This window comes from Taurulus bubalis (genome assembly GCF_910589615.1).
Source record: "Taurulus bubalis genome assembly, chromosome: 4".
In the NCBI taxonomy this organism is placed as follows: Eukaryota; Metazoa; Chordata; class Actinopteri; order Perciformes; family Cottidae; genus Taurulus; species Taurulus bubalis.
In genome coordinates, this window is record NC_136592.1 from 18,493,747 (window position 1) to 18,509,729 (window position 15,983).

The 15,983-nt window shown below is 41.7% G+C and overlaps 1 protein-coding gene across 1 annotated transcript in view; it reads right to left on the reverse strand.

Moving 5' to 3' along the window:
• The window catches only part of itsn2b (intersectin 2b), a 30,114-nt gene that overhangs the window by 12,195 nt on the left and 1,936 nt on the right, over positions 1-15,983 (reverse strand). Inside the window, exons 2-21 of the mRNA XM_079217556.1 lie at positions 10,570-10,643; positions 9,596-9,688; positions 9,201-9,264; positions 8,892-9,079; positions 8,402-8,653; positions 7,798-7,894; positions 7,510-7,646; positions 6,586-6,649; positions 5,902-6,039; positions 5,676-5,761; positions 4,600-4,862; positions 4,332-4,481; positions 3,970-4,110; positions 3,718-3,805; positions 3,280-3,419; positions 2,100-2,260; positions 1,139-1,950; positions 898-1,019; positions 559-819; positions 230-426 (exon numbers count right to left, since the gene is read on the reverse strand). Coding sequence (XP_079073682.1) covers positions 230-426; positions 559-819; positions 898-1,019; positions 1,139-1,950; positions 2,100-2,260; positions 3,280-3,419; positions 3,718-3,805; positions 3,970-4,110; positions 4,332-4,481; positions 4,600-4,862; positions 5,676-5,761; positions 5,902-6,039; positions 6,586-6,649; positions 7,510-7,646; positions 7,798-7,894; positions 8,402-8,653; positions 8,892-9,079; positions 9,201-9,264; positions 9,596-9,688; positions 10,570-10,576 — 3,461 coding nt within the window. The 5' untranslated portion in view covers positions 10,577-10,643. The remainder of the gene's footprint in view (positions 1-229; positions 427-558; positions 820-897; positions 1,020-1,138; positions 1,951-2,099; positions 2,261-3,279; positions 3,420-3,717; positions 3,806-3,969; positions 4,111-4,331; positions 4,482-4,599; positions 4,863-5,675; positions 5,762-5,901; positions 6,040-6,585; positions 6,650-7,509; positions 7,647-7,797; positions 7,895-8,401; positions 8,654-8,891; positions 9,080-9,200; positions 9,265-9,595; positions 9,689-10,569; positions 10,644-15,983) is intronic.

A 15,983-nucleotide genomic window follows, 5' to 3' on the forward strand; every position in this document is an offset into this window, starting at 1 on the left:
GCAAAAGAAATGCAAACTAAGGTCTGAAGTATAGCTGGAGAATCAATATAAGTGAAATACACGTCAGTACTTTGCCAGCTAAACCAATCATTTCCCTTCGTGGCTTGTTGCAAGATAGGGCTCTAGAAAGGGATCAAAGAGGAATTTAACATTTCAAAATGTTGATATAATTGAGAAAATCCACTGTCCTCCCACAAGTTTAGTTACAGGGAACACCACTGTGACTCACTCTGAACTCTCATCTTTTCCCAGCAGTGTCACATATGTTTTGGGGAACCAGCCCTTTTCACTGTTCAGCTCTCCCAGCCACCAATTCTCCTGCTGCTCCAACACCTGTATGACATCGTCCTTATTGAAGTTCAGATGGTTGTCCGTCTTTGCTGTCCACGAACACAGGGCCTGGGCCAACAGGTTACCCACCACCTGCTATCAGGGCACAGATAGAAAGACAGTACAGTGAGTATTTGAGCATTGCATAGCTCCAGACAATAATCATACTAAGTTGGTAGCTGGTGCAGCAGTAACATGACCCGTTGTATAAAGGTTTAAACCTCTCACCTGTCCCTGTGTCTCAGAGGGTGCAGGGTTTGGAGAGTGTGTTGGCGTGAAGGCAGATTTTGTGCCTGCTGCCTTGACACTCTCAAGTGCATTGGAAAGCTGTGACTGGAGCGGCACTTTAGCAGCAGCAGCAGTAGTAGTAGTATTATTAGCTGCGTCTGATGGGGCCACTCTCTCGACGTAGCTTTCTGGGAACCAGCCCATCGTCCCCTGTCGGCTGCCGTACAGCCAACCTTCCTCCCGCTCTGTCGACTCATCAACCTGACAGACAGGAAAGTTTGAGGAAGACAACATTCCGTCTTTGCACTTTGCACTATCAAGTTACAGTTTCAATCTTACCTCGATCATATCATCTGCATTGAAGTTGAGCTCTTCATTGTTTCGGGCAACGAATGGGTAGCGAGCTTTAAAGGATGTGAGGGCTGCTGACTTTCTGTGTTGTGTGGCCCTGGGTTGTCCACCTAAAGCAGCATATCAGACAAAATAATGCGAGTTAAGCTTCAAAAGGTGTTTTGATAAACACTGGAAACAGGAAGAGACTACAGATACGTATAGATAAGTAAAGAAACGTCTGTCTTACCTTTCCTCTCCTCCAGTCCTCTCAGCAGAGCGCTCAGTTTCCCCTGAATATCCACCTTCCCTACTCCAATCGCTGGTTGCTGCTGACGAGTCGCCTCCTCCTTTCTCTTTCTCACCTCCTCTGCTTTTCTCCTCTCCTCTTCCTCCGCTTTTCTCTTCCTCTCCTCCTCCACCCTCTTTCTTTCCTCTTCTCGCTTCCCCCTCTCCTCGTCCTGCTGCTGCTGAAGCTTCCTGTTGTCTTCATCTCTCTTTCTCCTCTCCTCGTCCTCCCTCTTCTTTCTCTCCTCCTCTTGCTTTCTCCTATCCTCTGAATCTCGGACGGCGGCCACAGCCGCCCTCTGTCTCCTCCTCTCCTCTTCTTCCTTTTCTCTTCTGCGGTCCTCCTCTCTCTGTTCCTCCTCTAACCTCTTCCTCTCTTCCTCCCTTTTGCGGTGCTCTTCTTCTTCTTTCCGTCTCTTCTCCTCTTTCCGCCTCTCTTCCTCAAGTTTCCGCCTCTCTTCCTCAAGCTGCCTCCTCTCCTCCTCCAGCTGCCTCCTCTCCTCCTCCTGCCTCCTTCTCTCCACTTGCTTCTGTCGCTCCTCCTCATCTCTTTTCTTCCTCTCCTCCATCTCTCTTCTCTTTTGCTCTACCTCCTCCTTTGCTCTGAGCTCTCGCTCAACCTGCTCCTTCGTAGCCTGGATGAGAGCCTGTTTCTCTCTCTCTACCTCCTCCCTCTGTTTGGCCTCTTTCTCCTCCTGAAGCCTCCTCTGACGCTCCTCTTCATCCTTCCTTAGCTTCTCCTGCCACTGCCGCTCTTTTTCTATCTTAATAAGCCTGTGAGTGGAAAGCAACCATTATTTTAAAAGTTTGTACATTAAGGTAAAAATGTAAAAGGTGGCGAAATCATGTTTTTTGCTTTAACATGACACATGGGAGGAGATGTGTGTTAAAACATTTAAACAAAATGTATGAAAGCAAAATACCTCTGAGCTTCCTCCTCCTCCTGTTTTTTCCTCTCCTCTTCGCTCCTCTTCCTCTGCTCTTCTTCCTCCTTCCTTCGAATCAGCTCACGCAGTTTGTCCTCTTTGATGCTTCGTAAATGTTCAAGTGTTGCCTGCTGTTTTCTCTGGCTCTCTTTCATTTCCTTAGGCACACAAACAAAAACACACCTTTACTAGAGTGAAAGATATGAGACTTAATTAAAGAACAAGCTGACTAGATAGTCACAACGAGATAAAGACTGAACACACAGCATGCACAAACACATAGCATGCACATAAACAGGTGCCTTAACATCGAACAATTTGTGGAAGGATGTAAGAAAAAAAGAAAATACATTTTTTTAAAGGCTAAAAAAAGCACAAGATGTCAAAAGGATGGGGAAATATGAGCATAGAGATGAACAATGGAAAGTGCAAAAAAGAGCATATAAAGACAAAAACAACAAAAGACACCTAAAGCGAAAACCTTTAGTAGGTAGAAGAGGTTACGAAGGCAGGCCAGCAGACAGAAGACAGCCTGAAGCATTGGGTCCTCATCACCCACAAACTGTAAGGTTAGGGATAAGAGATGGGTGAGAGAGAAGAGGGAGGAAAAGAGGAAAGTCATCCAGCACAGGAAAAAATAAAAGATAAAGAAGGGAAGGAAAGTCAGAGAACAAGGAGTTGAAATTAGTATCAGAAGGTAAAAAAGAAAGTTATGGTGGAAAGGAATGATTGGAGGTGAGAAAAGAGGCATCAGGGGCCAAGCTGCAGTGGTAAGTATGTGATATTATAGTAGATTTAGAAAAACAAAAACATTTTGTTAATCATTTTCAAATATTTTGAATTAATCACTAATTCAAAAAGGCACACATCTGTAACATGTACAAGCTGTGAAACCAGGCACACACACACACACACACACACACACACACACACACACACAATATCAAATGTGGTTAGTTTAGTTTGTAATGAAAACAACGAGCTCTGTATTAAAGCTTCATATTACCAGCAACACCCTGTTTATTTTATGTCAATTAGGAAACACACTTTTGTGTCACATGTCCTGTGTCAATCTTTTAATCCAGTAATGTATTACATTTGTAGTTATTGGTATTTATCAAACAACGAGTCTGATCCCATGTTAAACGACTCTCTAAACGTTATTACAAATTCCTACCTGCATATCTTTGTGATACACGTCCATCTCAGACAGTTTGGCAGCGGTCTCTTTCTCCAAGACTTCCAGCTGTCTTCGCAGTTTCAGACATGTCCCTTTTTTCTCTGTAACGCCCACCTTCAGGGTCGACATGCTCGACACTACAAACAGGTGAAATACAGTCAAGCAAGCAAAAGTGAAAATCTGTTTCATTAAATTCTCATTTATATGTTTTTTATAGATATATAAGACATTAATATTATATAATTTTAGCTTATTAAGTATTTTAATTTCTGCAGTGGTTTGTTGCATTATATTAAATAATTGCATACTTTAATTTTCTACAGTATGGTCTGAATTTACTGTGATATACCCAATTTTCCCATCAATGTGGTTTCTATCAAACACCAATCATCAGTGCTGTTGTACTATGTTGTTGTTCCATTCATCAATACTAACCAGGCAAGTTATTTACAGACATGTTTCTGAGTTTCTCAGTCAGCCTCTTCTGCTCCGGAGTCAGCTGGGATAACTTCCTCTGGAACTCCTGAACAGGACGATATGCATCAGAAATAGAAATGCATCATGGGGGGGAAATATTTGGGAAAACATTTTAGCATTCTCTCTCAACAAAGTAATGATTTGACAAATACATCATAGATAACACATTAAAGTTCGAGTTAAACTCAAAAACAGAGGACACACACACACCTCTAGCTGTTTCTGGAGGTTGGTAATGTCCTGATGGCGAGTCTCTTTCCTTTGATTGGTCAGATCCAAGTCCGTCTTCTGATGCTTTTTCTTATTCTGAAAGTCTCGCAGTCGGTCTGAGATCTGACGGTGCTTGTTACCCTGAGGTGAAGAGAGGTAGTAAGAAAGTGAGAGAGAGAAACACAGAGAGGAGGAGGAGAGAAGAAAAGAAAAGAAAGAAAGAGAGAAATGTCCTTAATGTGTTCATAATGGATGAGAGACAGCTGGACAAACTAAGGCAAACACTGCATGAACACAGTATGTCTACATTCTTGTGATATGTTGCACTGGAACAAAAAAAACTATGTCTCTCCACCACTCACCACAGCCTCCAGCTCCATCTCAAGACTCATTTTCTTAGCTTTCAATCTGGTGATATCATCCTGCTCCTGCACCCTCTTTATCTGGAGCTCCCCCTGCCGCCTCCTCTCCCACTCCTCCTTCCTCTGACGCTCGAGCTCCCGCTGTGCAGCCTGGAATGAACCCACGCAGGACACTGAAGTGTATAGAAACGACTCTTCTGGGGCAATGAATGAGGGTGTATTCATACAAAAAGTCACACTTGTAAAAACTGAATCTACAGTCCCTCACCTCTTTCCTCTCCATCTCTCTCAGCCGCTCTTCTTCTTTCTGCCTCTCCAGTTCTTTCTGTCGCTCCAGCCTCCTCTCCTCTTCTCTCCTCCTCCTCTCCTCAACCTCACGAGCCTCCCTCTCTCTCATTTCTTGCTCCTCTTTCGCCTTCTGAGCACGCCGCTCCTTCTCCCTCCTCTCCGCATCCTGCAGCGCCAGTCGTCTTTTCTCCAGTTCTGCGTTCCCTCGCTCCAGGTTGGCTTTGAATTTATCCTCGAACGACACTGAATAAAGACAAATAAAACGTTTTGATGAAGTCAGTGTTGTATACTTTCTATGATAATTGGGAGTAAGCGGTCAAATCAAAATCTAAACATTTACTTGATTTTAATAATAAGGAACCTAGAACATACTTTAATCCGTATCAGGTTTAAGTAGTAAATACTTTAAAGTACAGTTCATTGGGTTTCCATTCAAAGTATTAAAATTGCTAATGTGCGCAATAGACACAAAACAAATAAAAAAAATACCCATTGATGACTTATTTCATTTATTTGTGTGTTTGGAAAAGAGGATAATGGACATGAAACATGACAAATGTAAAACTAATTTGTAGTTTTAGAAAAACTGCCACTAAGAAGTAATGCTATACATTATTTAGATTTAGGGATCTAAAAAAAACATTTAGCTGTTAACTTAATATTTAAAAACACTTGACATAAGTTTTAACTCTAGCTGCTACAATTTGTGGCTGTGTGTAAGATGATAGTGTGTACAAACCCAACACCAAAGTGTGCTGCCCTAACCTTGGAGTCACTTGGCTACAGTTTAGGCTGCTGCAAGCGGCCACCGTGTATGTCACAACATGTATTTATGTTTATACTATTGAACTGTGACTCACCAGTATGAGTGCAAAAATAAACAGCGAGTTTGACAGCTATAGGCATTGATCATCGAGTCATCTTATCTGGTTACTAGGTATTGTTGCTGCCTTGCATTTTCTTAGCAATGGAGAATATAGAGAACAAGACTGAACATTATGCAGCAATCAACCAAGGCTACATCCTGAGTTTAGGGTTGGTAGTGTGAGTACTGACAGTTTGGTCTGGATTTCTGTGGAGGTTCAATGTCCAAGTCATCAGTCAGAGCAGCATAGAGAGAACTGGATCCATTCACTGCCCCCCTGGAACCGAACATATACACAATAAACGTATTCATTAATGTCGTCCATGTTTAATGCACTTATAAGTGTTGACAACATTTACCTACTCTACAGGGCATTTGCAAAGTTTTTGTGAAATTGCGGCAAATGTGTGCACATACCTTTGCGAGGGTGGTACCAGTTCAGTTGGCAGTGTTAGCGGCAGTGGTTGTCCAATCTTTGCCATGTCCACAAGATGCATTGCCAGTATGAACTCCTCAGCTTTTAGTTTCCCGTCCTTATCCACATCAGCTAAAGTCCTGTGGGAGGGTTGCAAATCCGACGTGGAAGGTTTATACATGACTTCATACAGGATAGGAAGGTACTTTATGACAACTAGGAATATGTTGCACTATTAGAGAAGGTCTTCAATATGATTAGAACTCTTTGTTTTCACATTTATGTGAGGCTGAAATTTCTAGTAAAGATTAACGACTAAACTTCTCAGCTACTTCTGATCTACATTGACAATCCAGTCTAAGTTGAGGCACGAGTTAAAGGGAACAGTCATAGGATCAACTGCGTACAAAAAGGGTTTCAGGAGTTAAATCACACCCCCAAAAAGATCACAGCATAGGTACAGAATTAAGAATTATTTTCAAAATAACCAACAGAATTTCCTTGTATTTACTGGTAATAAATACTAAGAGCAGCCTTGACCTGACAAATATTTCCTGAACAAACAAAAAGACTATTGTCATACAAGCTTCATTTTCTAGCTGGCAAATCTGACTTTGGCTCTTGAACACAACACATAGCAGTCATAGGACATGTACAGACACGCACAAACAAACAGATATTCTCACCAGATGGAAGCCAGCTGTGTCTGAGTCAGCATCGTGGTCGCCATGGCACCTCTCACCTGCTGACCTGGCAACAAGAGTGACAAATGTGAGAACACCTGTATGTGTGGGTGTGGTGGAGAAAGGAAAAGGTCAAGGGTGTGTGTGTGTGTGTCTAAGAACCTGTACAGTATGTGCCCATTTATTCATTAAGCTAAAATGTGGCAGGTGAAAAAGAGGGCAGTCCCATACCTCAACAAAGCTGGTTCCCAAGACTGATTCCAGGTCCTCTTGATGTTTTAATAAAAGTGTAAAAAATTACTGATGATGAAATTAGAAAACGTTCTAACCTTTATTCACTCACCTGGATATATAAGAGATGATAATCAAAAGGACTGTGATAGTATCAACAACAATCAGACTTTTTTTGTTGATGTTTATTTCACAGAAATTGTTCTGTTTTGCAGGTCTGTTCTACAAAGAGATTGGACCAAGAGCTAAGACAACTAATTTGTGTAATGTATTTCATGTGCTCCAACACACATAATATAATTTCTGCTCGTGTGACTCTGCAGAAATGAACTGCAAGTGTGACTTAAGTGAGTAAGTGTGTGCACGCATGCACAATTGTTGTTTGACTCATGAGTATTTCAAAAGAACAGGTCCAGCAAGACTGGCATTAACAGAACCCAAAGGCAAATGCATACTTTGCTCTGTGTGTGTGTGTGTGTGTGTGCGTGTGTGTGTTGAGCAACTGCCCCTGTGTTAACACACTCACAACTGGGGCAGAAACTTCCTGTTAGTTAGTTAAGACTTGTCACACACAAAAAGGCAATCATTATGAACTCATCGGTGACTGTTGTTCATGAACATCCACGCCTGCATTCCAGGCATAGTTTGGTTTTGCATGACCACCTCACTACGTGCACACGCACACACACTTCGTACCACTGAGGTATCCTGACATGTGTTTATCCAAGCTGTTGAACTGCTGTCTGTATTTGAGCCTGGAGGCATGTGGCACAGCCCAGTCGCTGGGAACATTAACCATGGAGGACATCACAGAGGGGGAAGAGGAAGCTGAGCTGAAAGACAAATAGAGGCGACACAAAAATACTAGCTGAATACAACAGACTTCAGACCAGTGTGGTTTTGCACTTAAAAATATATAAACGAGGCACTCGAGAAATTGCTTAGTGCTTCCACATTTGTGTGCGTGTTTTGTGCGTGTGTTACCTGATAGATCCTAGGTCCAGCATGGATGAGGCCTTGTACATACCAGAAGAGGAGAGTCCGAGCGGAGAGGAGTAGGGTGATGCAGAGCGAGGCAGGCCTGATAGCACAGAGCACAAACACATATCCATTACATTTTTTCATACAATTATCTGTGATCATAAGGGCTGTCCTCGACGAAATAAATCCTTAGACAACTGACATAAGATTTTGGCGATTAATCAGCAGCCCTACATATCATAATGGCATTTGATGGTAGCCTTTAACCACAAAATCTTGATGATCTTTTTTTACAGTTTCATAAAGAGTGAAACGGGAGGGGAGCTCTACAATCGGTCAGTAATAGTCCAGCCAAGCTTGCTAAGGACAGGGAGGCTGTTTGTATGGAGATGAGACTCAGAGATCGGACTCTGGTTTTGGCCAGAATCGTTACTTTTCCTCTCAGAAATATATCATCATCTGCACTCTGCTGCAAACATATATAATATTTACTCTCAGAGTAGGGCATCAGAGACAATAAACAACTTGCAAATGACAATCAGCAAGGACAGATGAATGTATTTAATCCTACAGGAGACTAAAAGCTAGAAAGGAAAATCCTCTGTACCAGTGGCCAAAGCTCCAGCTGCGAATGGGTCGAGAAGTCCAATGGCGCCATTAGGCAAGGTGGCGCTTCCCATCAGCGGCCTGGAGGGGGTGGAGGTTATCAGAGGGCTCAGGCCTGTTGCTGTAGGAACCAAAGAGGTGAAGCCTGTCATTGGTGTCAAAGGTGAGAGTCCAGGGGTTGCCATGGAGATAGGGGTAAACATTGCACGGTTTGTCCCGGTCATCATGGACATGTTAGACACAGTAGCCATACCTAGGACACACAAAAGGTAAACCAGTCAGATAACACAGCAGTCAAAATGTATGTGTGCAAACAGTAGGTCAGTCAGACAGACACACTTAGTTTGTCAATAGTTGTTCAAATCGCCCAAATATTTTTTCCCGTGTATGCATTTATATCTTTTAATCTTCACATTTTTGTGTTTAAGACTTTGATTATTCAAGCAAATTACACATTTTCACATTGTGGATAGTTAATAATAATATTATACCATAAGATGGGTTGGTCAATAATGAGGTGGGGTTATTGATGCTGGGAGCCGGCACGGGAGGCTGCTTCATGATGACCGGAAGTGCTGAGGGAAGCAATGTACCCTGGAGTTTTAGCTTTATGAGCTTCATAGCGATGGAAAACTCCAACCTGTCCATCTTCCCATCTTTATTCATGTCAGCCAGAGTCCTGAAAGAAAAAGGAAAAACAGATAGAGACACCAGTTAAGATCGTGTGCTTCAAGTACAGAATTTATTGAAAACCTTCAGAGATCCCATTGCTCAAAAATGAGAGTCTGTGTGTTTCTCACCATATCTCAGCCAAAACTGAAGGAGGAAGCCCTGATTGGAGTAAAAACTTCCTTGCCTGCTCCCCTACAGAAAGAGACAGAAAGGGAAGAAAGAGAGAAACACACGAAAATTGAGATTCCTTGCATGCAAAGCTGAAAAAAGAATGTGTCTGCATGCGAAATATCACTATCTACAGCACTGTGGTGCCTGCCTGATCAACTGAGCATTTTGACAACATTTGTGTTAATTTTAGAGCTACTCATGTTTATATTTGCTTGAGTATTATTGTGAAATTGGGAATCACTGTGCGTCATACTGCCAATAGACGTATCCGGGTCAAACGGCATTAAACAGCATGAAACGTACAGGCAGGGAAATTACTTTTGCCGTGATGTGCACCGATTAGTGTGTGTACCTGAGACATAGCCCATTGATGGGGAGAGGGTGTCAAACTTCTGATCATGTTTGACCCTCTCCTCTGGGGAGATCGCCCATAAACTTGGGCCACCTAGAGAGAAACAGTAGAAATGTCAAAGTGTGAAGCACCAAACATGGTAAATAGCCATTACACTAGAGGAGTGTCAGCCCAGTCACCATTGTTCTGTGTTAAGAAGCAGAGTCATCTCACTTCACTGAAGGAAAATAAGTCGTATTCTATTCAGCAAACCTGCTCCTCGAACAGGCCCACGGCTGTTTTACCTTCTCAATGTTTGAATAAATCACACAGACAACACGTAAATCTGAGCAAAGCAAACAAGCATGATTACAAAAAAGTAAGGAACCATTTTACGACATTTCAAAAAACAAAACAGGTGCACAAACACAAACTCACACACAGATGACAGAAAACCCTGAGGCCAGCCTCAGTGACAGTCAGGAGCTGGGAATGCACCGATATTGACAAAGTGATAATGAAGCGCACTGTTACTTTGTCCCTTTGTTCAGACAGGAGAGCAGAACAACACTTGACTGCACATGAGTGTTTACTCCGCGGCCCATCAGCAGTCGCAGTGAATGGACAGTTTACTTTATGATAACAAAGCATACAGTTTCTGTAACTTTACTCCTGTGACTGGCACCATAAACAAAGCTGGTGTCAAAATATGGAAATAAATGGACTTCATAATGACCGCAGAGCACGACAATTGTACTAAAAGTAAACTGGTCCAGAGAAGGACAGTGGAGCTTTTAAAATGAAAACCTCTTCCATACAAACAGTAAGAAACACTAAGATACATAGTGTGCGCTTGTATGTGCAGCCACACATTTGAGTAAAATTAGGGATTATTAGAACTATCAATGTGTTAGCTTAGCAGATATGCAGAGCAAAAAAAATAAAAAACACACAGCACTCAATGCACACACACACAGAAACTGCAGTGGTCTTACCATTCATATTTGCAAGTGGCAGAGGCAGAGAGGGGGAACTCCCGGTGGTGTCCTCAGCTACGGCTCGCAGCCATCTGCAAAACACACAGTCACAGCCCAGTCATCAGTCACTACTGCAGCTAAGACAAGACAGGGGTGTCACTGAGAGGAGAGAGAGAGAGAAAAGGCAGTGCGAGAGCGAGAGAGAGAGATTCTGGTCAGTCAGCAGAGTTAAACAGAGCTCCTCCTGTTCTCTTCAGTCAGGAGCACTCTGGCCACATCCCAAAGCTTTTAAACTACTGGGACATGTTCCAACACTATCCACACAGCCCATGGTAGTGGCCAGATACCAACACTACACAAGCTAGACTGATAAACCTTCATTAGAAAGCCTTTACACCAGACATATATAAACCCTTGATCAGTACTGTGATGGACCAGTTCTAAAGTCTCAGTGTCCTGGTGTTCAGCAAACATCAGTTCTTAATGCTACTGCTCAGGTTTGATGGCTATCTGATCTGGTTTATGTCCATGTTCATCCTTTAGCCTCTTGTGAACAGGTTACAGTGGACAGGAGAGACATTAATCATCTGCTGTTAAATCCTATTTGACTGTAACACACTGTGTTCTGAAACCGTTGTTTTTACTTTATCCGAGTATCGTGATGTTACATTTTGTACTGTGGACAGCAATTGATCATTTGTGACAAGTGAAAAAAATGTCTCCAACGTTTATCTACTGTGGGCCTCAGAAAATAAACATTTTGAAAAATTGTTTTGTGTTGTCATTCATTCGTTGTAAAGCTTTGCCATTGCCAACTTCATACAAGATTAAGAGCTGCTCTGTGAGACTGTAGCCTACTTTAGGCAAAGCAGGGGTTTGAGCTAAATGCTAACGTCAGCATGCTAACATGCTTACAATGGTAACATGATGATGCGTCACATTCCAATACCCAACAGTTCTAGTTAGTTTGCCAGAACAAATATTTTGTATGTGTCAAATGCAGTATGCCAAAAGGTACCAGGGTGACCTACTGCATCCGGTCGCATTTTGCAGTATTTAAGCCAGCATGCTTTTCTGGGTATTCTGATCCACAATTATCTGCGTGGCGGTTATATGAACAAGAGGGTCAATGCAATGTTATGATGAAGTAGTATGTCCCTATCGAATGCATGCAACAGTACATTGTTTTTAACGGCTGCTGCAGTATGTACACCATGTGTTAGCATGCAAACATTTGCTAATTACCACTCAACGCAAAGTTCAGTTGAGTTTGATGGAAAGGTTTTGCAGATATTTGGTCATAAACAAAAACATTGGCCAAATTAACAGTGTCCTGATGACAGAGCTCGACAAAAAGTCAGAGAACCATAACAGTACGTACAATTCATCCATGAATGTGTGTAACAAACATCATGGCAATCCATCCATTCATTGAGAAATCTCACTCAAAGCTGCAAGAAGAACGAGTTATTACGATTCATCCTCTAGGTACATAAACGCCTGTTCAACATTTGATGGCAAACCATCAAACAGTTGTTCAGTCTGATACCGCCCAACCGTCATTGCCATTAAAACAAAGACTTTCAAACCTGCCTTCCCGTCCCACGTGACCACTCCTTTCTCAAAGTATGTTACATCATGCTTGTTAAGCAAGTGTGGGAATCCAGCTGCTGTCGCATGAACCCATTTTATGGGAGGGCCCAAATGTTCTGCAAGGTTACTGTTTGTAGGATTTAAGTGATTAATTACTACATTTAGTGCAGGGGTTGATTTGTCTGTTTCCATGTTTCTCTATTTTCTTTGATGTAGTTTACAATAATAATAGATTTCTTAACACTGTTGTGTAGCTAACTAGTCAGCTCGAGAAATTAACTGATTTGTTATTTCAAATATTTGTATTTTCCGTCAAGCGATTAGACCACATTTTCTCTAACTGTTTTTTGTAACCTTGCTTGGTATGGTTAGGAGGACGGCTGTGCTAGGTCACAACATGGTAAATGTACTAGACTTTGTGTCTAGACACATTACACATATGGGTTCTGTGTTGACAAATAAACAATTTGCCAATAGCACATTCAGGTCTCATCTGTGACTGCAGCACTGTGCCACCTGTTGAAATACAGCCAACACTAAACTGCCTTCTTTAGATCTAAAACTGTTTTTGCCTGTCAATGGGAAGTGTGAATCTTTGCTAAATTTGAACAATTTATTCTTAAACAACTCAATATATGCAATCGGACAACAAATAAACCGCTGAAAGTATTGTCCTGCGTCATAGTTGGAGACACTGTGAAACAGACTATCATGTAGGATCTTTAGCTTTCACATTACATCAATACTGGCTTGCTGAAAACCTGCTTCCTCCATGGATATCTCACCCCCCCCCCCAGACAATTTCCTACCGGTCACTCCCCTGCACACCCCTTCATACCTCATTTAAATACACTTGCCACTTTACTTTACACTTGTCAACTTCACACTACACTTACATTTCACCTTAAATTCTGTTGATTTTAATTTTATATTCTACTGTAGATTAAATTGTAAATATTCCTCCCATTATTGCACTTTGTTTATCGTTAAATGTTTATTGTTATTGTTAAATATCATGCACCTCTCGCCAAGACAAATTCCTTTTATGTGAAAACATACATGGCAATAAATGGTTCTGGTTCTAATCCATCAGTCAGTCACACTCACATGATGTAGAGGGAGGACAAAAAGGAGGAAAGAAATTCCAATCTTTCTTCTCAACACTTCCTGTCCTGTAACCCACAGACACAGGCATTTCCTCGTCAGACGTCAGTTAACAGGAAGTGATCATGGATTTTTGGCAGGGGGACAGCTTTGCTGTCCCAGAAAATATGAGCCAGAGTCAGAGCTCGGGTTGGAACTGAGGGAGTACAAGAATTGTAGATCGACGAGTGATTTTTAGGACGCTAGATGACTGATCACTGACTTGTCTGCTGATATGTGCACATGAGAGAGCATTTGAATGAGATAAAGAGAAAAGAATGAGAGGGAGAGAGGAAAAGTGTGTCGTTTTCGTGAACGTAGTCTAATCGATACTTTCACAAGGGCAGAAAACTGCAAGGGAGGGCTAATCTACTGCCCGCCATCTGTCACTCTCCCTCTCTCCTACTTCACTCCTCCTGGGTCAAGTACTCCTGTCCTTTATCCTCACACCCTTTTTTTTTTTGCATTATTCTCTTTCATTCTGCCCTTGTCCTTTATTTGCAGTCTTTATCCAATATTGGATGAGTGTGTACATATGGATTAAGAATATATTCATATCGAAGTCAGGTTTGCAGCAGTCCCAACACTGATATAGCTAAACATAGAAGTCGGGTTATTATTTAGTAAAGCCATGAACTAACTCAGGTAACACATCATGCTACCACCATGTGGAATATAGAGCCTGACTGGTTCGTTTGTGTACTAAAACACACATTTTCAGCAAGGTCCCATCACATCTGGTCATCAAGTTGCAGTCAAATTATTGTTATGTTAATCTCAACAGATGCTTGGCATCTCAGGTGTTGACAGTAACCAACATGATCAGCAGGCTCTAGTCATGTAGTGTGACCTCTGGTAATGCAATACTGGAGGAATAATTATTAAATGAAAGATAGCAGTGACTGTTGGCTTTAAGGTTTACCGTTTCCAGAGTGATAGAGGATTTTTCCTGACTGGACAGCTGTCTGACCAACTGAACTACTGACAAGGTTGGCACAAGTGTTTGACTTCAGTAGGAGACTCAGCTTTACAAACCGTATGCAAATCCTTTCTGAGGGTTCACTTTACCTGTGATGCAGGACCTATGAAAAAAACAAAGTTGTAAAGCGGACTGCAGGAGGCTGGGAATGAAAGCCTGATGACCGGTTTTGATAGTGTTACAGTTGGCATCATAGAAAAGGAGACTTAAGTTATTTACAGATTACTCCGTTTTCATTTTTTTGACAAGGGGTTGATTATTAAATTGGCTGATCAGTTTTCTGAAGCTGATAAAAAACATTTCAAAACATACTGTGTAGAGTGGCCACTACAACCTTGAATGGCGACTGGCAACAAGCCTTTGATTTCGATCCAGCTTTAGCAATACCATTGTGTGATGCTGTATTTAATTTACAGTATGGGGATGCACGATATGAAAAAATATATGAACGACCCTGTTTTTGTTTTGGGGTCCATTTTGGGAATTTCTGTTTAACCAAAATAAAATCTCGGAGGGTGCTTGTGTTAGATCACTAGAATACAGTTTGATTATTCTTGAACAGAATAAGACCGGGCCTGTGTAAGATCATCATGGTGCCCACAGATGCAAAGTAGTCCCATTACTATTGTCACAGTTGAATACATAAATAGACATATGGCTCATATTATGTCCCAACCTGTAATTTACAAAAAACGGTCTTCATTATTAGTTTATTAATGAATGACTCCTTTCCATTACTTCGGTGCCTTGAGCTGCGATACATCATGTTTGTTGTCCACCAGCACTGCCTAATTTGCATATTTAGAATAAAATCACAATACGGGCAGAATTAAGACAATGAGAATGTGCATTAATACCAGATCATCTGTCATTACCCAGATAATGTATCCTACACAAATCACATGTTGATACCAGGTGCAAATGTGGCCTAAATGTCAAGGTGCCCAGAACAAGGGAGAAGCCGATCAGACCGGCACAGGTGTCAACAATACTGTTAACGATGATTGTGGTCCTTTTCAGTGTATCAGTAAGCCTTGTTTGTGAGCCAGAAGACAATGGGTCATGGCTCTGAAACTAGTAAAGCTCAAGGATGTGCAGTAATATTAATTACACCTGAGGTTTTCCTGCTGTATCAAGTTAAAATGTCTTTTGTGAAAAGGGCTTGTTGGTCCAAAGCAATGCTGTGCAGTCCCTTTTAATTAGCCCGAGTGCATGAATGTTTGTTAAAAACAGTAGAAATTTCCAAACGTCTTTCAGCTTACACATTTTCGTTGGTCTAAAAGTTGATTGTGTTGAACTATTTTTCAAGGTCAATGTGAACCACTTAATGCGAAATTAATTTAATTTATGAATTGGCTATGTTGGTCAGACCTCACCTGCTTCACTTCTGCTTTGGTTCCTGCTGAAAGACTGGGATATTTCTGTCTCTCCGTTAGTATATACAACACTGAAAACTGTTGGATAAATAGCCTGGCTGTCCCTGACGTTAGCCGCTTCAGTAGCAGCTTTGAACCCTGCATGTCTGTCTGTTTGTCCCTTACGCTCTGTTTAATGTTTACTTTCTATACTGCCAAATAGACTCTTCGCATCGACCGAAGTATACAGAATTCAATAAAGAACCAGACAGCGATGGATGAGACGAAAGGATCTCTCTCTCTCTCTCTCTCTCTCTCTCTCTCTCTCTCTCTCTCTCTCTCTCTCTCTCTCTCTCTCTCCT